This window comes from Anser anser, assembly GCF_964211835.1.
Source record: "Anser anser genome assembly, chromosome: 3".
NCBI classification, from domain to species: Eukaryota; Metazoa; Chordata; class Aves; order Anseriformes; family Anatidae; genus Anser; species Anser anser.
Genome location: NC_139722.1, coordinates 36,481,445 through 36,505,392, shown reverse-complemented (window position 1 = coordinate 36,505,392; position 23,948 = coordinate 36,481,445). Strand labels below are relative to the sequence as shown.

Genomic DNA, 23,948 nt, shown 5'->3' with positions numbered 1-23,948 from the left:
TTTAATATGCTTTTTCTTAGCATGCTGAGAAGATGATGACAACAAGCAGGATGAGATAGAAAATGGGAGGAGCAGTTTTGTTCAGTATTGCCAGGTCTGCAAGATCCTGGGATGATTTACTTTACAGTAGGTGAATGCTTAGGGTTGTTTTCCTTCAGGTGTGCCAGGAGGTGGTACAAGACCTACTGATGGTTTCATAGGTACCATCAAAGCTACTGCTTAACGACTGCATACATTCAGCTTCTTGTGAAAGACTGTTACAGGCAAGACCAAGGGAAAAACTACTCTTGCAAGCAATACTGTACCTGCCCAAAACAAACAACAGACAGGGTGGTTGTGTAGCAATTTGCAGGAGGAGGTCTAAGGATTTACGTCCTTTCTATAAAGCTGGGATCTAGGAAAAGAAGCTGAAGGGAAAGAGAGGGAAAAGGAGGAAGAAGGATGAAGTTACAAAAAAAGAAAAGAAAAAAAAAAGGACTAACTATTTGAGAAGAATAAAATTGAGAAACTAACTTGCAGTAGTGGAAGGAGATGTGGAAAAGCGGATGGATGCTGGAATGGCAAAAAATATAAATAAAAATAAAAATTATGGAAGCCAGTCACAATAGAGGAGAGGAAGATGTGACTGAGATGATAGCTAAGAGGTGGAGTCTAAGACAGAGCAATGATGCTCTACGTAAGGCTATGACATAGAAAAGGAAACAAAATGACCTCCAGGTGAAGGAAACAACAGATGGGAGAAAATCTGAGAACTGGAAAGTTCCTAACCATCAGATCAGAAGGCTCTGGATGCTGTCCCATTAGGAACAGAGCATGCAAATAGATCCTAGACATTTTCATGTGGAGTTTGATAAATTTGAGGAAGTAATCACATATAAAATTGATATCCACAATAAGAGAAACCTGGACTGGATATTGTAGGAGGACCTTCCTAATCCCTGCCCTAATCTTATTTTCCTAATAATGATGCTGTTGACTCTCATATATTGACCAGGACAGGTGCAGACAGACATGTATTTGCCTCACTTGCTATCCAAGCCAACTGGATGCCACCCACCTCTGGAATCTGTGTAGCTGGAGTGGCCCAGGGCTGTGCCCAAGCTGCTAAATCTGTGCAAATGCATGACTTTCAGATCTGAACCGGCCTGCTTTTGCCTAACGTGGGGTGTGGGCGAGGGAATCCACACCTATCCATACTGCTGTGCCCTCGGAGGGCTGTGCAGGGCTCACATGTTTGGTGCCTTAGAGGAGTGTGAAAAATACTTAAACGGAGAGTGCAGGGACTGTACAAGCTGCATGTAGCAGAGAAGACTGTACAAGCTGGATATGAAGGGACTGGAGATCCAAGAAGTGTAGTAGCAATGTTCACTAATCCAGAGTATCGTAGCTTCATGGTCAGGAGCAAGGTGCAACGCCTCTCTGGTCACTTCTGCATGCAGGTGTGAAGCTCCATGGCATATTCTATCAGTCTGATCCACCAACATTATCTATGACACACCAGTAAAAAATGACTTAAATCTCTGAGAGCTCTCCCAGTTGTGCTGCGTTCCTAGACAACGTTGTACAATGGAGATAATGCCACTGTTCCTCCTCGGCAGAGCATCCCTTCCTTGTCTGTCATCATACTTCACATCACGCTCCCAGAAGTTACATTTCTCCTCCACAAAAGTACAATCCCTGTTCATAACTGCAGTGACCACAACCATCTACCACATCAAGTTTTGTTGCAGCGCGTTGACTGATATTTGTATATTTGGAAGCAAATATTTGTATAGTATCAGCAAGTGACGGATTATTTCTAATTGTTAGGAAGATCCTGGTGGGAAAAGATTGTTAGGTCCTTCACTGCATAAGAAAAAACTTTCTTTTGGAAATTCCCCTTCTGCTATCCTGGCTGCTGTTTCAGCCACACTGAATTTCTGATCTGCCCTCCCAGTAAACATCTATCTTTGTGTGAGCGTGCATGGCTCGCACCATTTCCTCTGTGACTGAAACGGGACCTTTCCCACGCTACGTGAAACCTTGTGTTTTCTTGGCTCCCCAAGATTACCTGCTAGCAGATAGCTGTGACCGTGCCTCCCTTTAGTGGAGAAGCTCTTATCTTATCTGAGATGAGGCGTGCTTCATCTTGCAACATTTCTGCTACTGCCCCAGGCAACGTGTGTGTATGTTTGTGGAAGGGGGGCAAGCAGGAAGGGTGACAACTTGTACTTTCAAAATCACAACCTCACCTGGGACAACAGCTGATAACAAGCCCAAGCAAAACTGCACTACTGCCTCACCCTCGCCTGTCCTGGCCCACTGGAAGAGAGTGAGGATTTCTGAACTAGTAACGCTGTCTTCAGTGAGATCCTTTTTGTCATTACAAGAGTAGAGGTTTCTTTACCCTATACCATTATTATAGAAACTTATGTCCTTATGTCCAAGTTTTTTCTCCAAGTTAGGCTATCTTATCAGTAGATCTATGATGGAAATATACAGCAGATGCTTCCTTGTGTGACATTAATAAGTACAGCACCACGTTTGTCACATAGCCATACCCTACCACAGTTGGCTCAGGTGCAAATAAAATGATATTTAAGACTGAGATTGAGTATGACTCATAACTGCTTTCTAGCAAACGTGAAATTTTAGTTTTTGAATGAAGTACTTTCATTCCTGCTAAAGAGGATCTGACGGCATTCCACAGAAAAATAAATAAATAAATAAATAAATAAAAATATTGATAGAAATAAGGATAGAGATAAGTGAGTGAGATATCCCATGTGATTCAAAGTCTGGCATTACTTAAAATAAATGACTTTTCTTAGAGAATAGTGTGTCTCCTTAGTCCTGTCTGGTCAGGTGAAGAAAATCACTGAATTATCTTTGTCTCCAAGCCCATATCAGATATCTGTTCTTTATTACAAATACACCTTTAGCTGGAAACATAAATCTAAAATCTACTATTTAAAGAAGATCAGGACCGCAGAACCAAGCATGCTAACAACGGAAGTCTTTAAAGTTAATATTGTGTATGCAAACTGAATCCAGATCACTTCTGCATTTATCATAAAGGTGGGATTAATCTCACTTTTGCCATCTGAAAGTTAAGCAGTGAAGCCCAGATGGCCAGGTAGGCTCCACAGCCGTATCAATAGGCAGAGGTAAAGCACTTCAGAGTGTGATTCACCCTAACCTAAGACAGCTGTCTCAGACAGGTGATGCACAACTCCCTCTGATCACGCTCGTCTTTCTTTCCATGCTCCAGAGAGAGTGCAAGGGACTCATTTGTAAGGTAGATCCCACTGTAATAAATGGCTTGTTATTTTTGTCACAGAATCACTGCCTCTCTCAGTACTTCCTAAACCGTTCTCTTTAGTATCTTCTCTTTTCATCCTCTCCCTGTAACATGTAGGCCTCTGCTTTGCTTTACTGTGCACTGTGGAGTATGCCACAGATTGTTCACTTTCTGTGGGACTTTCTAAGGTGCTCAGGTGTAGCATTCACTACTTCATCACAGACATTGATTAATACCTTTAAAGACCTGTCACAAAAGGGAGCAATATGCAATTGCACCTGCTTTACAAAGGAGTAATAAAAGCAGTAAGACGAGAGCCGTTGAAAGCTTCCTTGCATTTTGGCTGCGTGGGGACTGACTTTTCAGTGCTTGCAACACTATGTGGCATTTTATAAGTAAACCTGAAAGAAACCAGTTTGTTTTGACCACTCTTGCAGCTGTAAGAGCTCACTGACTCCTGTAAATCACACCTCTAGGTCTTTTATTTGCCCCTGTGAGAAACAAAAACCTTTCTTTCCACATAGCACTGTCAGTAGCAGCTTTAAGCTGGGACACTCACCACGCTGAAGTCACTGGAATAAAGCCACCTGAGCTCATGTGGTTGCCCCCGCTCTGTTAGATGTCATTCATCCCATTTCGCTGTCAGACCCCTGCTTGGCACTGCAGACCCGTTTTAACCCAGGTTCTGCAATGTCGGTTCTGCAACAAAAGCAGCTGAGGCTTAGCAGACGGCAGGCTCCCCCGTTGCACAGTCAAAACTCATTCCCACAACACAGGCCATTCTTTGCCCCAAATAAGGCAGGCAGCCCCGAGGGGGAACCATACAAGGCTGTAATCATGTCATTAAAAGAGCTTATGATAATATTCAGAAGGAGGCTGGAGTAAGGTTTCACAAGCAAATTTAATTTACTTTTTCATTCCTGATTTTGCAAATGTGGGTTTCTTCTAACAAGTTAAAAATATCACCATACAATGTTTTGAAAAAGTCACCAACGGGAAGAGGAGAGGTGTCTCCGAGTGAAAGCTCCACCTGGGTCATAGGCAATGCTGACTGCGTACTTTATTTGGCAGGTCTCTAGCAGTCAGCTCACACACCAAGTGGTGGCAATATTGTCACCTCCTGGGCGCTAGAGGGAGATGGATGCACACACTGCTGGTGGATGGCAGGGCCGCATAACCTGTGCTTCTGCTTCTTGTATCAATTCCAGAAAGTAAAGGAAGTGGTGGCAAACCTTTTTCTCCTCATCATCTTTTTCTCTTTTCTTGAGGAATTCATGGTGAGGGAATTGCCCTTTATCTTCCCACTGACATTTGTTCATTTCTGTCTCTGGTTCTCCATTCCAGTGCATTATTTCCCTTGACTTCCAAAGCCTTGTGCTGTGCCTTCCCTTCTTCAAGAGAGCTCCTGCTTTTCCTCATAGCCTCTGCTCATGATCCTTAACCACCTGCTCCTGCCTGCCTTCACGTCTTCACAGCTTCCACCTTCATGTGCAGCAATTAAGTAGAATATGTGCAGGTCCATACTCTGTCCTCGGCAAGGCAAAGGTATCTCAGCCCCTTTGAACAGGATGTCAGTCAAATGATCGTTAACATTCGTGCTCTCTGTTGTCAGGCCTGTGAGCAGGGGAATGTCTGGGTATATGGAGCTTTAGCTCAAAGTTGTTGTGTTTTTTAATTGCGTAGGTACTAAAGAAGACGTGTTTTATGTTAAAGACCTATTGAAGGACTGAATCTTGTATTCAGAGCAGAACAAGGTGAGGTCCATAAGTATCAGATTTTGTGGGAGTCCCCACAGTGTTTGAGGCCTAGCCTTTGTGGCATGGTGGATCATCATCCACACCATCTTGAAAGCCAGCGCTGCTCCCGTGGAGCACGAGGCGTTCCTCTCAGGCAGCTGGATGCACGGAGACCAGCCAGCCAGCACGGTGTCGCCTTCCAGGTGAGCCATGCCATGGGAAGCTGTTGGCACCGTGTCCTCCTATTCAACACAAGTTGAATTGAAGCCATGGCATACCTTGAGGATAAAGTCAAAGACCTTGAAGCTGATTTCGATAAGAAGTAAAGTTAAAGCAGAGACTGTCCGATATGCTCCCAATAGCCTGAAATACTGGCTCCTGAATATTGAACCCTGTCCTGGATTCAGGCTGTTAGTGAGTCCTTGAACAGGCCTTTGGCTTATAAAGGTAAGCTGGACAATACACAGAAATTGTCTTGATTAATAAGCTTCTTCTGTCCCACATCCTGCTTTTTTGCTCCTGCCTCTAACTACCCATGACTATTTCTCCTTTTACATGTTCTCTATACTTTTCTCCACTATCCAAAGTTCCTTACTGTTCCCACTGATCTGAGGTTGTTTCTTCCCCTCTCTGCTTTCTCCCCACGAGCAATGGAATTACTGAGATCAGAGCAGGGATCTTCTTCCCATTCTCATTCTTCCCACACCTGCAGCCCTGCCCTGCGCTTCACAGTCACATATAGACATGGACCGTTTGTGGTAGCCAGAAGGTAGAAGCTGTTAGGACTTGGGAGGTTTTTGAGAGAGTCACTCTTCTGGTACTTCAACTACCACATGATATTGTTGATACCAAAAGTACCAATACAGTTTCTGGAGATACATTGCTTGGGTGAACATTTTTAAAATAATAGGCAAAAAGCAAATCTCTGGAACTAATGTTTCTATTCGCTAGCATAAGCAACTAACCATGGAATACCCAGTTACCACCTACCACTTGATCTGTGGAAAGTACTGCTGAACCATTATAACAAAAACTACTGAAAACTTCTAGACTGAAGGTTTCATACAGAACATCAGCCCCCAAACCTTAATTTCCAAAATGTTTGGTTAGCCTGTAACATAAGATGGCAAGTTGTGTTTACTCCAGATATTATCACTTCTGTTATCACTAGTACCCATGGGTTTAGTTGGTTTGTCTTGTTTGGGGTTTGCTTTTTTTCATTATTTTTTTTTTTTACAATTTATTCTTCAGTTACCAAAGTGGGGAAAAAATGTGCAGTATATAGTCAAAACTGCCAGGTAGCAAGCTCTTCTTTTAATTTCATCTTCTTCTCTTTTTGATTGGTCTTCTTTTAGTCCTTTGAACATCCATCTCTGCAAATATTTGTTGATATTGTGGATATATATACCTGTGAGATTTTCTTACAATTTTAGCTTTCTAAGGAAGCATGGATTAAGCTATCATACTGTTTATCCTCCTGTCTGTCTACCTGCCTGTCATTTGGTGAACTTGAGCCCTCTTGCCAAACAAAGCTTTATTTGACCCTCTACTGAAAAACTCAGAGAGAAACAAATTCCTCTAAGTTTCATGAAATCCATTGGAAGACGAATGGGAGAGGAAAGATACAAAATGCTTCCCTTTCTGCAGCTGAATTATAAGCTCAACAGTTGTTTTTATCCTGATGGACGACCAGTCACACTGCTTGATGCCAACCCCAACACGTGCTGCCTCTCCTTCAGCCAGATAGATAGGAGACGTGGAGCCTGTGCAACGAGAGATGGAGGAACAGATTGTACACATCTGTAGGAAACCACGTTTCATCGTTTCTGCTGTCCAAGGAACATCTGCCATCTGTTTGGAGGGAAGCCATGGTAATTATAGAAGGGTGCCGGGAGGGCTAAACGGGAAAGGTCTTAAATGTGTAGGAAACCAGGCTACATTAGTTCTGCAGCTCATGGCATGATACAGTAGCTGTCAGTCTTTGTTAGTCCCATCCTGGAAGCAATTCTGAACAATGGCTTTTGTCTGCTCATCAGATTTATGAATCATATGGTTCATTTTTTTAGTCAGGGAAGGACTTTGTGAATAATGTAAGAGGGATTTTATGCCCACAGTTGAGTGCAAGACTTACTTAGAAAAATAACTTACAGGAAAGGAGTTAGTAAGGGGAAGCTCCAACAAGTAACGACAGACAATGACTAGCGTTTTCAGTGAAACAGAAAAGTAGGGTAGGGGGAGATCAGGGAATAACATCCCAGGAAAAGGAAGGTTTTATTCTGATTTTACCATTGCTGAGCCTTTTATGTATCTATCCGTCTTCGATGGGTAATGTATTGAATACAGTTTACTGCTGCTGCTTTTCCTGAAAGCAAAAACTTCTGGAAAGCCAAAAACATATAGGATATGTTAACTAGTTGTAAAAATCCTTACTGGAAATAATATGGCTGGACCTAACACAACTGCAGAATTTGCTTGGAAAGACAGTCTTTGGATAAGTTAGACTAAAGATTTTTGAATACACACAGAATCACGAAATGTTTATATTTCTCTGATTTTAGTTCTAAAATGTTACAAGATGACTTCATCATACAAAAAATAAATATGGCTTACAAAAATGCATCAATGATTTGTTTGAAATGTGTTTAACATTCAGATTGTTCTCATACCTTCAAAATTAGGTATTGTAGAGCACAGAGGTCATCTGTTTTCAAAGCCAGTCTGGCTTGATACATAGGGTTACTAGAAGCAATTAATTTAGGGTGGCCTCTCCTAGGATGGACCTGAAGAAGAGCTCTTCAATAGCATCTGCATCAATGTCATGAAGAGAGGTGATTAGCTGAAGTATCCAAGCAAACCTGCTTAGGTTTCTGTTGAACATCATTGAGATAAGCTCCATCAAAGCTTGCTGAGCTTCCTGCTGCAGTTTTGTACATAGGGGAGACATTTTAGGACATGACGTCCTGCCAAAACAAAAAGTAAAACAACTAATCTTGAGTAAACATTTTAGTTCTGTACCCTTCATAATTATTGTCTGGCTCTATAGTGCTACTCTCTCTAGAAAAGAACAAGAACTTTCTAAATGTACTTTTTGGAAAAAGAATATATGTGTAGTTCAATAATTTGAATAAACATCTAGCAGCATTGTAAGAACATTGGAATACAGCATTCCCTTACACTAAATTCAGCTTTGAAATTGCAACACGAGGTAACTTTGACATGGAACAGATTGAGAAGCTTTACAGCACTATTTATCCACCAAGTTATTCTGAGACTTTAGTCTGGATAGGTAGAAATACTCCAGCTCTAACCTAAAATGAGTAGACAACATCAGCAAGGTGGAGGTGGTGGTTTGGAGTAGCAGGGAGGCTGGCAGTCCAAAGTCATAGGTTTCCATCTACCCAACCCAATCTTCCTTCTGTTGTTGCCTCTAGACTAAGCTGGGGCCTTGCAGTTCTCCATGCTACCTAGATGCCTTCATACACAGCCTAAAAAGAGCACAAAGGCTCTCTGTGAGATGTAGCATGACCCACAAGAGTAGGAGAGAGAATTATATTCCCTGGTTTTGTACTCCCTTTCCTCAGCCATTTCTGAAGTGGGAAAGGTCTGAAGTGTTGCTCAGAGATCCCTGTAGTCTCTGAAGACTTTTCTGCAGTGGCCCTTGGTGTGCTTCCAACCCACCTCCAGCACCAAATCACACCGTGTCCTGTGCTTGCTTGTCAGAGGGCACCATCATAGCTGTGTTTGATACTGCTGGACTCAGAGTACACACAGAGACAGATAAAACAGCTCGTCTAGTACCTTTGTATTCTGCTCTCCATCTGTATATACTCTAAAGGGGTGAGGGAAAGAGGAAATATCTGAGCCATGCTTTTGCTTAACTTAGTCATTTGGTCCCGAACCATTTTTACGTATCCCATTGATTCTTGACTGAGTAAAATCTGGAACATGCTTTCTCTTTAGATATCATCCATCACTTTCAGTCATACCTGTTTTCTTTGCTGGATCAAGGCTACATCACAGACAATGACAATTTTAAAACACAGCAAGTAAGAAGAGATACTGTCTCTATACAGAGGCATAACATTTGATGCTGTCGTTGAATTTAGTAATTTCAAGTACTAACTATTTTTACCATTTGTGTAGATAGTATGTATGCTTAACAACTTAAATTAGTGCACAGACAGACTGAAGAGCCCCCTTGGCCCAGTCTATGCATTATGCTGATGCACAGGCTTAACTTTAAACACTCAATAAATTAGGATTCAGCAAGTGATGGTGCCTGTTGCCTTACAGAGTCGTGGCCTTGAGCCTTGAATCCCCAAGTGCTGACTTCTGCCTCCCCTGCCTCCCACCTCTTTTTTTGTCCTATCCTCAGGGCCATGTAGCATCTCATACAGTGAGTGACTCCACACCTGCCTGGGATGGGGTCTCAATGGCTTAGACTGGGACATGCAGGATCGTTCAGTTGTGTGGGAGGTTCTGCCTTCCTGCCCTGCAGTAGGGCAAAAACAACCTGGTTGTTTTTTTCAGTCTGTAGCTGGCTGCCCTTTTTCAGCAATTCTCTTTTCCCTAGACATCACTGCCAGAGGAGAAGAAGCTTCCACAAAGCCTGCAAGCAGGCTAGCCAGAAATAAAGGGTTTGGAAAAGTCCCCCAGGAGTACCACTAGCTGCAGACTGTGAGAAGGGTGCCAAGTGCTGGAGTTTGCATGGAAAGGAAGTTGTCAGGATTTTGTGTATTCAGGATGAAATTCCAATTGGTATATCCCTTCAAATCTGCTCAATTTTCCCATTTGGACTTCTTTTATATGTAATCAAACACTTTTTTAACTTCCAGGTAATGAGAAACTTGTTCTGAGATCTGTTGTAATAATATTCAGTCAAGCGTGTTCCCAGCTGACCTGCAACCCTCTGAGGAGCATCTTTTATAACAAAAGTCCTCTTGCAGCCCCGATGGAGTTACACAGCAGCAATATTTTTCACAGTTCCCATCTCCTCACAGTGCAGTTGCTTTTCAGACAGTTGTCAGAAGCAAGAAGAGCACTTTCACCTCGTGCCGTGCCGTTGATCCCGGTGGGACAGGACTACCTGCTCCTTCCTCTTCCTCTTACCTGCATCCTAGAGGAGACCTCGCAGCTGGGCCCTTCACCTGAGCACACGCTGACCTTTCTGAAGGTACCGAGCTAAGGAAGAGCAATATCTTATTTCCTGGATCGTTCCTCGCCACTCTCTCCAAGGGTCTGAGTTATTGCTACCTCTGTCTTGAAAGAGAAGGCGGGCTGGGATTATCTTTACAGCCTAGTGTTTCTGCTGCCTAATCATCCCGAGGAAACTGTGCTGTAGCATGAGGGCCCACCCCCCATGCTGCCTGCTACCACCCTTTCTCCAAAGGGATTTTTTGTGACAGTAAGCACAATCTCTATGCCCCAAGAGATTGCATAGGCACAGAGAAAGCCCCGCTGTGCTTGTTTTTCATGTTTCTTGTCCAAACACTGGCCTTGCTGTGCTGCTACAGCCACACTTCTGGGCACCTTGTTGAACTCTAACTCATAACCCAGCTCTGGACTGCTCCATGCCTGGTCCTTTCCCTTTGCCCTGTCCAGTTTCAGTGGTCCTAGAAGGAAATAAACCACACTGAGCAGGAGTACACAAGGTACTCCGTGATCCAGGAAGGATTTAGCATTGTCGTTGCTATCGACTGCCTGAAATCCTCTTGGAACTGAGGCCTGCAAAATATTAAGATTTGGCCAAATATCAAGCCAAAACTAAGAGGCCTGCTGAAAATGTGCTGCATGTATGCAGAAGACATTTTCTGAGCCTGGTGGAAAGTGTTCAAAAAACATTAAGAATAACTGTGAAACAACAGCTGTCCAAATTTGTTTGCAGCAAAGCAGGTAGGAGAAGGGCAGTTTGGGCTGTGGAAAAGCCCCAGGCAGCTGCTTCAGCCCAGAGTCACCCACTTGAGAGCCAGGGCTTCTTCCTGAAGCTCTCGGCTGTCTCTGCAGACAGCATGAAGGACTGCTGGGCCTCCAGGGAATCAGCAGTCGGCAGAAGGCACGGATCCAGAGTGTAACACTGCTGCTGCCACTGCTTTCTCCTTCATTAAGTGAAAATTAAATTTTATCCACAGAGATAATAAAAATGTCTGCTCATTAAACTGCGTAAGCCTCTGCAGATGAGGGATTTATCCTCTTCTCATCACACTGGATAAAGCGGCCTGATTTTATTGTGAAAATTTGAGAAAACAACTTGCGCTGAAACGAATTCCACTGGTTTGCTGCTGCAGCACAGGCGCTCAAACCATCTGGTTGACATTACACACGAAGCATCAGAACCTGAACCCTATTGGAAATAAATACAAAGCCACTACAGCCTTTGAGCGGCCTATAAGCCGTTCACCGCAAGAAATACCGTGGAACAACTGAAGCCTTCAAGCATCCTTTTGGTGTAGCCCCAAGTACAGCACGCCACTGACAGTGCAGCCAGCAGCAGGGATGGCTGTGGAGAGAGTCAGGGACCCGAGCCAGGGCAGGCTGGAGGCAATAAGACTTTCCATTTACTTTAGAAGACTCGGAGCTCAGTTTGAATGAGTCACCGCCTCAGTGGTGCTGACCTGGGCAACCTTCCTTCCTAAAAGAGGCTCAGCTTGGCACCAGAAGCAAAAGGATGCAAGCGCTGGTCTGAGCCTGCTCCCTGACTGCTGTCCCAGGCTTTGCGGGCAGACATACCCAAAGGATAAATAAATGAACAACCCAAAGCCCTGCGACCTCAGCACTATGTATTTTTGCCTCATTAATGATGCTCAGATGATGTCGGTTGGTTTATCTTCCCCAGTGCTCTTGCTACAAAGGGGGTCTCGATCACACAAGTGTGACATTCACGACACACACCCAGGTACCATCCCTCCTTCCCTGCACCAGGGATGAGGCTGATGTATTACTTATGAACTGAAAATCAGCCTGAAATGGCACAGTTAACTTCTTACGACTTAATAAAATCTGTTTTAGCTTACAGTGGGTGACCTGCTGCCCACATCTAAGAAACCTAAATAAACTGCTTCAGGAAGAAAATCGTTAACTTGCGGGATGTAGATTTTGAGAACATTTAGCTATATTCATAGAAAAAAGAGTAAAACTAAACATTTGTCTATACACAAATGAAAATGCCAAATGTCCTCCTAGGCATATAACCAGCTGTGTAATTTCCAGGAGAACTTAACAGAATGGAAAAGAATAATTCCTCTGAGATAGGCGTATTCTCTTGCGCTTATGTCCAGGTCCCAAAATTTCCACAATAAATTCTTAATCTTCTGAACTTCTGCTAAGGACGTTCCCAGGGATGCGCTGCCCGGTTCATTGCTAGCTGTTGTGATTGAGGAGGATTTTTTTCAATAAACTGGGGCCCAAAACCTCTCGCAGGTCAAAATCCATCCTTTCTTGTGCCAGGCCCAGGACAAAAAGAGGGGCCCAGTTCTGCTGTATGAGGACAAACCGATCCTCCCACGGCACATGATAAAAAGAAGGCAAGCTCCTAACAAAAGTTAACATCTTCAGGAGCACTCCAGAAGCTGTGCTGCACATGGCTCCTGGCTTTTTCAGGACAACTCTTCTTTCATCCACACAAGCGCAATGGCTTCTTGCTGTGAAGTGGGGAGGTCCATGACACTGCTGGTGCCGTTTGGCCTCATTTTGATGCTCTTCCTTACAGATCTGGTACAGGATGCTCTCGGCATGGCTCGTCTCGCACTGACACCCCCCAGATTTCTCAGCTGGGCTCTCCCCAACCTTAGAGCCGGCCACGGGCTGCAGGTGCACCCCCCGTGGCAGCAAACAGCAGGCACAGGGCTACGCTCCCACAGCCCAGGAAAGCATTTCTGCCCAACAGCGAGGCTTTGTGCTCTTTTTATACACAGAAGCAATGTGACCCGGTCTGTAAAGCTCCCTTGAACTTGTTTGCCCCTGGCCTCTCCTGCCCGCAGCCCAGCCAGGCGTGGCTGCACGCTGCCGGCAGCATCGCGCGGGCTGCCACAACCCCGCAGCAGCACTGGGTTTTCCCCTCCATGCACTCAAAGTGGATGTTTTTATTTTTTTTCTTAAAAGGACCTACCTGAAGATGCTGTGGATGCGTACAATTATTTTTCATCGGGCACTTAGCAGGCTCAGTACTTCATGCTGTAGCTTACAGGATGCGATCCAATGTCAAGGAGCTCACAGATGAAAGCCCCAGGGATGTAAATCTCATGTATACGAATTACTTCATGTTCCTGGAGGTTTGAGAGGGACTTCAGAGAATGTCAGGTGCTGTAGGTCATTGTATAAGATAGCTCCAAACACTGAACGTGCAGACTTCTCCCTGACTTGCCGAGCAATTAAGTATTTTTCATACACGCTGTGGAAATAAAGCTGATGAAGAAAGAGAGCAAAATGGCAATTCATACTCTTGCATGTCTGAGCTTTTCTAGCAAAGGACAAGCTGAACGCTAGCATTGCACAGACTATTCAGCCTACATCAGGGACCATTAAATGGCAGGAACTCAGACTTAATAAGAAGAAATTCGTCCCTCAAGTTTTTGCTACTTTGCACACTCTTGGCTGCTCTGATATGGGGAGGAGGTACCAAGGTTTTCCACCAAGCGCAATGTTTGTGTATTGCTGCCATCTAGGCTCTTAGTGTGCCTCCCAGGAAAGCAAACATGAAAAGCCACAGCTCCAAGAGCTTGTCCAGCTCTCCATCTGTTCGGTAGCTCTCTTCTGTTGGCCGCTGGTGTCCTATCAAAGAGCTCATTAACTCTTAGTTTAAATGGCATGGCAACAGAGGTCCCCAGGCTGTCCCGTTCTTGTCCTCACTACAAAACTCCAGCCGGGCTGAGGTTTAGTTCAATGAACTCTAGTTGCAGGGTTAATGCAATCTTGGGCTCTGCATGAGTTAAAGATTGGCTAGCAGCTGTACTAGAAACAGGGAATGAGCTTGCTAAAACCATTCTTACACAGAGTTTGTTTGTGAAAAGTTCTCTCCGCTAATTGCCTGTGAGTATTGTATTGCGCTGTGTAAGTAATCAAGGTAGGAAAGCAAGCTCTGATAAACCCCATTCCTTCTCTGATTCCAAAGGGAAAAAAAATTGACTCCATTTGAAAAGAGCATCATTTCACAGTTCACCCTCCTTTCATCATCATGGTTCACTTCATCATTTCACAGTTCCTATTAATTGTCCTTATTAAAATTCTACCCCAGATTAAATTAGATCCTTTCCTACTTTTTTTTTTTTCTTCTAAGATCTGCATCAGTTATATTCAGAGCCCTGATATCCAGTAACATGCGGCATTGGATACCTTTTCTATATATCAATTTATCATAGTTGATTTCCTTTGATAGCATTTAGTTCTAAGAGGCAGAAGCAAACAGGGTCTTTCTAACAGGAATTCCTGGTACATTTTAATAGCTTTATGATCGTTTACCAAAAAAATACAGAGTAAAGGTTACTGCCACAGTACGACTGCTAAAGACACATCTTCAGCTTTTTATATGAGAACAATTACTGAGAGTTTTGAACTACTCCTGGGTTGTAGTTGAAGGCAATTGTAGCGGTCCCACTTCAAAACTGAATTAAATGAAGCATCTGTGTGATCTGATTTTCTCAAATGTAGAGGACCAGCAGATACATTTATCTTGATGCTCATAAATTAGACAACAGTTATTCTCTTATAAACCTTACCAACAGAACAGTCTGGAAGACACATGCACCTAGATTTCAAGCATATACAGTCTTCCTGTAGCAATAATTTCTGATATCAGAAATCCCCATGTTTTTTTGTCTTTTAGCTGTTTCTAGCATGATAGTTTGAGAACAGCTCATGCCAGTGTTATTTTTTCTGTTTTGCATTTATCAATCTGTTTTTCAGACAGTGAGATACACACAATTATGTGCTTCCACCAGATTCTCTCTGCAAACATCAGAATTGCTACTCGGGCACAAGTGCTGCTGTTTGGACAAGAAAAAAAATGTTCCCTAACAACTCCACACACAAAATTGCTGCAGACAGCTTGTGGATATTCACACCATCACTGGGAACTGTCCTGCTCCGAGCCAGGCTGCCTTCTCCACCTGCCCCGTGATGAATGTTGCTTTGCTCATCTCTACTCTGCTGTAGACAGGAGTGAGTTTAATATAGCTCTTCCTCTTCGTTGTTTGGGTGGTTCACGGGCAATGCAAGGTTTTTCCTAAAATCCCTGGATTTCTCAGGTTTGTAGTAATTGCCTGCTGAGCCTGGCTTCCCACGGCGAGCAGGCTTTATGCTCTCTGAGCAGCACTGTCAGCAGGAGCTGAGGGATGTTTGTTGCTACTAAATATCCAGGGACTTAATCACATTCTTAAAGATGTTGTTGGGACCAAAAGTATAAGGCATGTAGTGATTTTGGCCCTTAGCCCCTAGTTTTAATTTGCCTAATAGAATATCTAGAAGGCTGAAAAGACTTTTTCAGATAATACAGGAGCTTAAGGACTACATCGTCTGGTATTTTTACCCTGGCAGCTGCCAAACATGAGTGCTTCAGGAAGAAAGTAAGACATGCACCACACCTCTCAGTACTTTCCTTGCCTTCGGTCTTTTGCAGCTGAACCAGAGTGCTTCTCATGCAGTCTGCCCTTGAATCACAGAATCGTCTAGGTTGGAAGATACCTCCAAGATCACCGAGTCCAACCTCTGACCTAACACTAACAAGTCCTCCACTAAACCGTATCACTAAGCTCTACATCTAAACGTCTTTTAAAGACCTCCAGGGATGGTGACTCAACCACTTCCCTAGGCAGCCCATTCCAATGCCTAACGACCCTTTCAGTAAAGAAGTTCTTCCTAATATCCAACCTAAAGCCACGTGAACATCAGCCTGGGCAGGCAGCAAGCGGCTCTGTGGATGCTGAACGTGAGACAAAACCTGATCAAATGACAGTCACTGGGTTTGGTGTCTTCTTGCTCTTGTACATCTTAAAAAAAAATAATATCGTCATGGCTCTGGCCCTACGCATGCCACAGTGCACTTGCTGCTATTGAGGCATTTCTCCCCAGTTTAAAGGCAAGGTGTTGTTTGAAGCAGCTCACGGAGAAGGGCATGAATCTGGAGACGTGATAGGCCTTAAGCTGTCCAACATAAATCCTTTGCTTTTTGCATGCTAGAAAAATTGGTTAACCTTTATAGGGGCACGCCTGGCAGGGGTGGGGGAGGGAGATTATAAAATACACGAGAAATGACCTCACACCAGACAGTGCCAGACATTTTACTGCAGCTCCCCCAGCGAGGAGACAGAGTTTGTACAGTCACCCTTATCAGCACCGGGGCAGGCACCACCTGTCATTTTAAATATAAGTAGATAGACCGCTTGTTATGGCTCAGCAAATGCAAAATGAGGGAAAGCAAAGTAGAGCATGGGCACAGATTTGAAAAAGCAAAGTTAGGAAGTGCTCCTGGCTGGCAATGCCATCTTCAGAGGGACACTGAAAAGGTGACTTATCCCAGCAGCCCTCTCCTCTGCTGAACAGCAGGCTTGAAAGCTAGAAACAGTGGTAGAGAAAAACTTTTTTAACACAGTATGGAGCCCACTATCATATTAAACTGAAATCTATCTTATATCATTGGAGATAAATGCCTAGCCCAGTGATTAGCATCGCCACAAACACTACCTATTAGCTAGAAAAGGTGAGAGGGCAGATTAGATATATGGTGTAAATATTCAGACTTGTCTTTACACATTTTATTTATCTCATGACAAAATGAACAAGGTTTTAACAAGTAATCTGTGGTCCAACAAAATAAATCCTAAGTACTTTAATTTTATTTTGAAATAAACAAGGTGAGAGTAACTTCTACTGGGGTATAGGACTGATGCATTGAGTTTTCCCTCCGATAAAAGAAAAAAAAAAAACATGCCCAAACTTCCCAGACTGTTTGCTATAGGATAATTTCTGCATCAATAACTCTTACATGAAATATCTATCTATTAATAGAGAAGGGAAAAAAAAAAAGCATCTCTGTCTCAAAACTGGGATTTTCTGATCAGTAGCTCAGGCTCCTTAAGCTGATAGAAAATTCTACATTGTTTGGGTTGGATTCTTCGTAATCAGTTACTGATTATCTCACAGAGCCTGCACGTACAAATCTCCAGCCCCAAAGAGATTCTCCATCAGACATTTCCTCACCACAGTTTCCCCAGCAGAGCCCCGTTTATTCTCTGTCTTTGATCTCCCCGCCTTGCTTGCTGTGACTGTCTTCCACCACACCCCTGCCAAGGAGATACCTGCTCCTTTCTCTCACAGCTGGTTTCCCGTCTGATGTGAAACAAGTCTGGGAGCAGCTCTGATGCTGCAGTGGAAGGCTCTTGTTGCAGATCTATTCCCTCACGATTTCCCAAAGGGGCAGGGACAGACCCACCACATCAGGGGACCAGCGCATCTGGGGAATCCCTGCAACTGAGAGGAGTACCAAAACCCAATCCACTTTTGGAGCTTAAACATCTTTGCAAAAGCTATACATCCAAGTCTAAGCACATCTTCAACGGTACGAGCTTGAATTACTTCAGATTTTAGAGATTCTCTGATACTACACACAACCAATACTCAACCAGTTACACTTGTACCTAACTGGCACCACTGAAGACCAATAAGGGTCTGCCAACTTTTTTTCTGGTCCTTTGGGAATAGGTTGCCCTGACAAAAATGTGAAGGAAGATGTGATGTGGCTCCATACATGAGCCTCTACAGTCAGCCTTCTGATAACCAGAATACTAAGACTAGGAAAACAAATTTCAAGTACTGAAATCCAGAGTAAGATTGTCACAGCAAAGAACATCTGCAGCAAAAGTACAGTTACGGCAGTAGTAATGATTTCTGTTGCATGTTAACTTGACTAATAACACCCTGCGTTACTTTTACATGTGCCAGAACCTGTGGAGGGAGGCTGGGGGGTAAGATCCTGCTCCAGCTCCCCCGCCTGCTCCATCTCACAGGCAGGTGACAGCAGCACTTCCCGACACGGGGCAGCTGCCGGTGATTTTGTTCACCCTGAAGTTACGCTGAGCATTGAAACCAGAGACTGCAACTCACTCAGTAGCAAAAGCAATGTTTGGAAGGACGGCATTCGCATCTTCTCTGCTTGCTATCATGCACGCTGATGTTACTTTACCAATAAGCTACAAACTATGGCAAAGCATGGATTGCTTTCTCAGTATAGGAATAAAACACCTAGTAGAAAACAAACCTGTGAAAAATTTCATTTCACACACATTTTCCTCTTCAGGAATGATCAGCGCAAGACGTCCAGTTTATTGTGACTTCAAATGTCAACTTTAATCTCCCAAAATCTGGAGCAAATAATTTGAGTCAAAACAAATGATTTAAAAAAAAAATGTTTTTACTCAAAATGTGAAAACAAGAAGTTTTCACTTTAATATCTACTAAAGTTACAGCAAGTAATTTAGAAAATATAAAGAGTGCCATGGGCATCAGCATTTATATATTTTTGAAATATGTAAATATTTTTGAAAGATCTTTATTTCTAAATTCATGTATCCACAGCAAACTGTGGTTTGAAGAACACCAAGCAGAGGCTCAGCTGTTTCATTAGCCAGCCTTTCTCAGCTGCTGCTTGAATTTGTGTTTCAGTGTGTATGGAGGATTAGAAAATTGCTAATATAACATCAAAACTGTTCACAAACAAAAAGTTGTTTCCAGGACAAATAGAACAGAAAAAAAACAAGTAGAAGACAGGAAATAGCACCCCACTAAATAATCATAATAACGGGAGAGGAAGAGGTCTTTGGAAGATCAGACTCGGTTCTCAGAAATATTACCAAGGGTGTTTTGACAGAAGAGTATGTGCACAAGTACTGATGTGATCAAAGTAAATGATTTCCACGGTGCAGTAGCAATGTAGTGTTACAGTTCCCTTTTAATTGCACTTCTGGCATTTGCAGTAAACACGTGAAAATGATTCAGATGCCACATGGTCACACAGCCACTTTGGTAGCAAAAAGGATAACAGCAAGAGATTAAGAGTGATGTCTTCATGCACTCTGTTACACATTAAATCCCAACACCAAAATCTAAACACATGGAGAAGATAGAAAAAAAATGAGGGAGTAAAACGAACAAACAAACAAAGGAAAATTCTTAGAAAAAGATACCAATACTGATTATTGTTGTTCATTATTAGAAATTACCACTTCACTGTCTGAGCTAAGAGTTAACTAAGAAAGTTTTAATCTGAAGGCCAAAAAAGTTAAGAGCATGGGGGGATCCTTGTTTGTTTTGTGTGTGTGTGTGTGTTTTGTTTGGTTGTGTTTTTTTTTCTTGCTTTTCTTTTATTTTCCTTTCTAACAGAAAAATAATTCATCTCTTCTAATAAAGCTTTTTCTAACACCGATGTCCACAGAAAACCACGCTATGAACAGTTTGTTTTGGATGTGCCTTTGCTGAAGATAGCTGATATTATCATTCAGAATGCTGAAACAAACAATGACATATGAAGATATCAAAATTTGTACAACATTCCTTTATAATCAAATGTCCTCTACTGCCCTTTCTATTCTGTCTTCACTTTTGTGTGCCTTTCTGTTGCTGGGTGTTTTTAAAATGTGTAAAACAGCTGGACTCTGAGCTTCTTTGGAGCTACCACAAAACAAATGAATACAAAAAGTAAACATGCTCTACCAACTTACAGGTACATTCTATCTCCTTTCTCCCCTGAATACAGAACATCTAGATGTGAAATTAAAAAATGGAAAACAGATTAATGCTGATTACCATATCATCATTTCCAATATACTTGCTAGGATATACCTTCATGTCCATGTAACACCCGCTATTTCTTGCAATACAAATATCTAGCAAGTACAGTACTGATGGAAAAATATTCCCCTGTTTACAGGGTGCTATGAAGCCTTGCTCAATCCTTGTAATTTTGACACTTTTTTTCTGCATCCACCATTTGACAGATCCCAGTACACTTTTGAGTCCCTACATGTGCAAACGGATTAGCTATCAGTAGGATGTTGACTTGACTGGTACTTGCATGAATGAACCCAGTGACTCTTGATCTGACAATGATTTCCAGAAGTCTATTGTTTGTTTTCACTCTGACCATCAAAAGTTAAACCAAACTACCCAGATGTAATAGCAAAATCCAAGGACAGAGAATTATATGCAGGTTGACTTCACAGACAGAAAACAACTGATAAGAGACAATATGACATCTGACTGTAGTTAACCTTTAATTGGGATCCAACACAATTTAGCATGTGTGTGCTAAACATGCTGTTTCAAACACAAACACACAAGTAATTCCATCTTGTTTATGCAACAAGTAAAATTAATGTAAAACATTAATCTTTGATCTAATTTGATGATGTTTATATTATAAAACTACTCTGCAGTCGGTACCATTTCATACCAAACCTCAAGTAGGATTGCTTTGATTTTGTCTTTACTTCACCCTCCGTGAAACCAGGCCCTTAATAATCCCCTTTGCGAAGACGACAAAGTTTAAAAAGCGAAAAGCCATGATTTACACATACCTGTATTTAAGCACAAGCAGTCCTCTTTGATCAGGTTATAGCATATGCTTTGCTGTGTTTTAGGCAAGTCTTGAGAGAAAGCCCAGGGGCAGCTTTCTCCAGCTATCATCACCTATGGGTGATCCCTTGCTGCATCTCTCTCCAGTGGTGTAATTCTGATTTCCCTGCTTATATTCACAACAGACAGAGACAGAGGAAAAAAGGAGGAAAAAAGAAAAAAAAAAAGAAAGCAATCCATTTATCTCCACCTAAATTTATTGACAAAGTCCTTCACACCTTCATCCCTATCTTCCACACTATGGAGAGATTTCAGTCAGGTTGAATAAGCCTACAGGTGGGTAGAAATATTGCTCTCCACCCCCCCACCCAAAAAAAAAAAAAAAATCATTTTTGAACTGTTAAATAGTCTTCTCTTATATCCTGATGGATGGGAACCACTTTCATTTGATAAATATGACAATCTGTATTAAAATGGTGTCCCATAAATGGTCCTGAAGTATGTAGTCACAGTTCTTAATTCTGAACTCTCTGCAGAACAACAGTTGATTATCTGGGATGGGATAATGACAACAACCTGCAGAGCTTGCAAACCATGTGCTGATTTGAACTACATGAAGCCAGAGACAGTGCAGGTACCACAGAGCAAACAGGATGCTGGAGGTCCCTGTACAGCCTCCTCCCACTGAGACCAGGCATGGGAACACAGAGGGTGAGACACCTTTGTTCTCTCCGCAGAAAGCTACGTAATTATTTCTACCAGTATTCCTTCCCCAAACAGCTAATGAAAGTCAGCTGCCACCCCACGTATTTTCAGGGGCCGTAGAGGCAGTGAGTTGCTCTTCACCCTGACTCACACAACTGAGACCATTTCAGGCTGCTGCTGCAGCACTCATCAGCATGACCGGCAGCACCAAACCTCAAAACCTGGTCACCAGCCTCACTCAGTAAAGCTAAGGTCTCAGAGGATCTATGCAAAACAGAAAATATTTAGGGAGCAAGCAACTGATCCAATGACAACAGGCATTCATTTTCCCCATCCTGTTAGATTCACGTCACTCAGCCAAACTGACAAAAATCATTAAAAAATTTCCTTTGCATATCATTGAATTTAAGCATGAGCAGTCCTGTTGACTCAGGCTGGCTCTACTGAATTAACTAAAGCCTTTTATCCATCTGAAATTTCATCTGCTGCAGAGGAGCGCTGGAAGAGAAGAGTCACTGAGAAAAATAAGGCCCTCAATGAGGACACAAATAATAATAGCAAACATAAAAGCAACGTCACCCTTGCATTTTAGACAGCTGAATTTGTGTACAATTAAGCATAGCACACAGAAAGTGAAGCAGAGGCTCCGAGAGCCCCTGCAGCTTGTCATAGGGGCAGTGGTAGGTTTGAGACTCAAAATCGTTTCTCCTCATGCTTCGCCTCATGGCCTGCCAGCTGGGGCCCTTAGGGGTGAGCCCAGCACTGATTCTGTTCGCCTTCTCCCTTCCCGCGCTGCAGAGGGGATCCTGGTATTGCAGCTTTATGCCTTTGGGAGCCTGTTCCTGTGCTGACGAGCCTGAAGCGGCCCAGCCTCTGAAATACAGACAGAAATGCTTCCAGGGCACTACCCTAAGGCCTGCAGCACTTGCCAGAGAAGCACACACCTCCTCTACGTTCATCCAAAGTAACAGGCTGAAACGTAAGTGCCCCTCAGGAATTTTCCCTGGGCAGCGCTCCCACTGTGCTTTCAGGCCTCGCTTCCTGGTCAGCAGTGTCCACAGCAGGAGCCGACTCTTCCTTAGGCCTCTCCAGTTCAGTCAGACACTAGGTCAACCCGTTGTCAAAAAGCAGATTCCCCCCCCCCCAAAAAAGCAGCACACAGCCATCCATCGGCATTATCCAGCCCACCCTCCCTCGAGTGACAAAGCCCAGAAGCCTCCTCTCTGAGCAACGCCGGGGCAACCCAAGGCCGCTTTGACCACAGGACCTGCTCAGGGGCTCTGCTGCTTTTGGGAGCTGTGTGACACCAGGCAGGCTCGCTCAGCCACACAAAGGTGTCTTTCTCTTGTAGGAGACTGCCCTTGTGCTCAAACCTGGACCTTCCACTGCCTGAAGTGATGTTATGGAGGGCTGTAAAGGGAGGGCAGCTTGGGCACGAATCTGTGGCACAGCAGCTGCCTTCGGCTTTCAGGCCCAGTAGCTGGCAGCCGGTCCCTCCTCAGATAAATATCTCCTGTTGTTGTCACAGCACTGGCTCTCCAAGAAAAGTTTGTACCTCACAAGAGCTCAGAGCTAAAGCACTCCTTATTTTCTCTCTGTTTGCGTCTGTCGATTCACAAAGCTCATCACACTACCAGGAGTAACTGGAAGGACTGGTGATATAAGTACTGTATAGATGGTCTTGTGCACTAAGGCACAATGTCCGTAATCCAGGGGAAGATAAAAGAGGTCAGAAATAGGTGATCTCACAAGATGGTTGGTTGTGTTTGCTTGTTTGTTTTTAAATAAATTTCTTTAAAAAAAAAAAAAAAAAGCAGGAAACAGTCCACCTACTTAGCAAAAACTCTGCTATCAGCAATACTATGGTGCCCTCAAGTGGCTGCAGACACTGTGATGTGTGCTATATAAACCATAGTCTCCTCGTGACCATGGTACTGCGTGGCCTACAACCAGGGCCTGTGAGCACACCTCCTGCCTGCCCGCCCTAAGAGCCCTTTGCGAGGCCAGAGGAATAAATGCACTTCAGCATTCAAAGAGTGCCAGACCAAAAGTCTAATCAAATCTCTAATTTACGGTTTAAAGTAGTAGAGGCATGTTTGGAAAAAGTACAGCAAAAATGTTTTCTTCTATCAAACGGCATTTCTTTTCTCACTTTAATAGATGTTCCTTCACTCTCCCCTTAACTTCCCAGCACTGGTCAGCTAGAGCTTGCTATATTAAAGCTTTTCAAAGGAATTACTGGATTTATGGGGAAAAAAAAATAATAAAAAAAAATGCAGCATTACCTTTCTGATGTTTCCAAGGGGTAAAGGAAAATCAAGGGGCTTCTGAGCCCAACCCCACACCAACTACCATGGAACTTGATTCCCTTTCCAGATGCAGTATCGTTTTCCTTCCTCTGGAAATCAGCAGTTGATGCCAAATTGTCTGACATCGGTCCTTGCTGATGTGCTGTAGCCAGCTTGCTCTGCCGGCTGTTGTGCAATACTTGTTTTGTTCCCCCACCAGAAGACCTCTCAGTCATGACTCCAGCAGACAGGGATCACAAACACTTCTCCACCCAACCCTGGTGTTCTGCAAGAGCCTGTCCTTTCCTGCCCACCAAACCTGGAAAACCACCAGGGAACTGCTGAAACACAGGGTCACAGAGGTGCCACCACAGGTTACAA

General features: G+C 43.3%; 1 protein-coding gene across 1 annotated transcript; it reads right to left on the bottom strand.

Moving 5' to 3' along the window:
- Positions 1–11,582: 11,582 nt before the first annotated feature.
- Positions 11,583–13,156, bottom strand: LOC310897483 (nuclear receptor subfamily 0 group B member 2-like; the record flags this gene model as incomplete). Its single annotated transcript, XM_083831133.1, is given in 3 exon segments — positions 11,583–12,384; positions 12,386–12,858; positions 13,121–13,156. Coding segments are annotated over 3 exon segments (702 nt in total). The 3' UTR covers positions 11,583–12,191.
- Between the last annotated feature and the right edge of the window lie 10,792 nt (positions 13,157–23,948).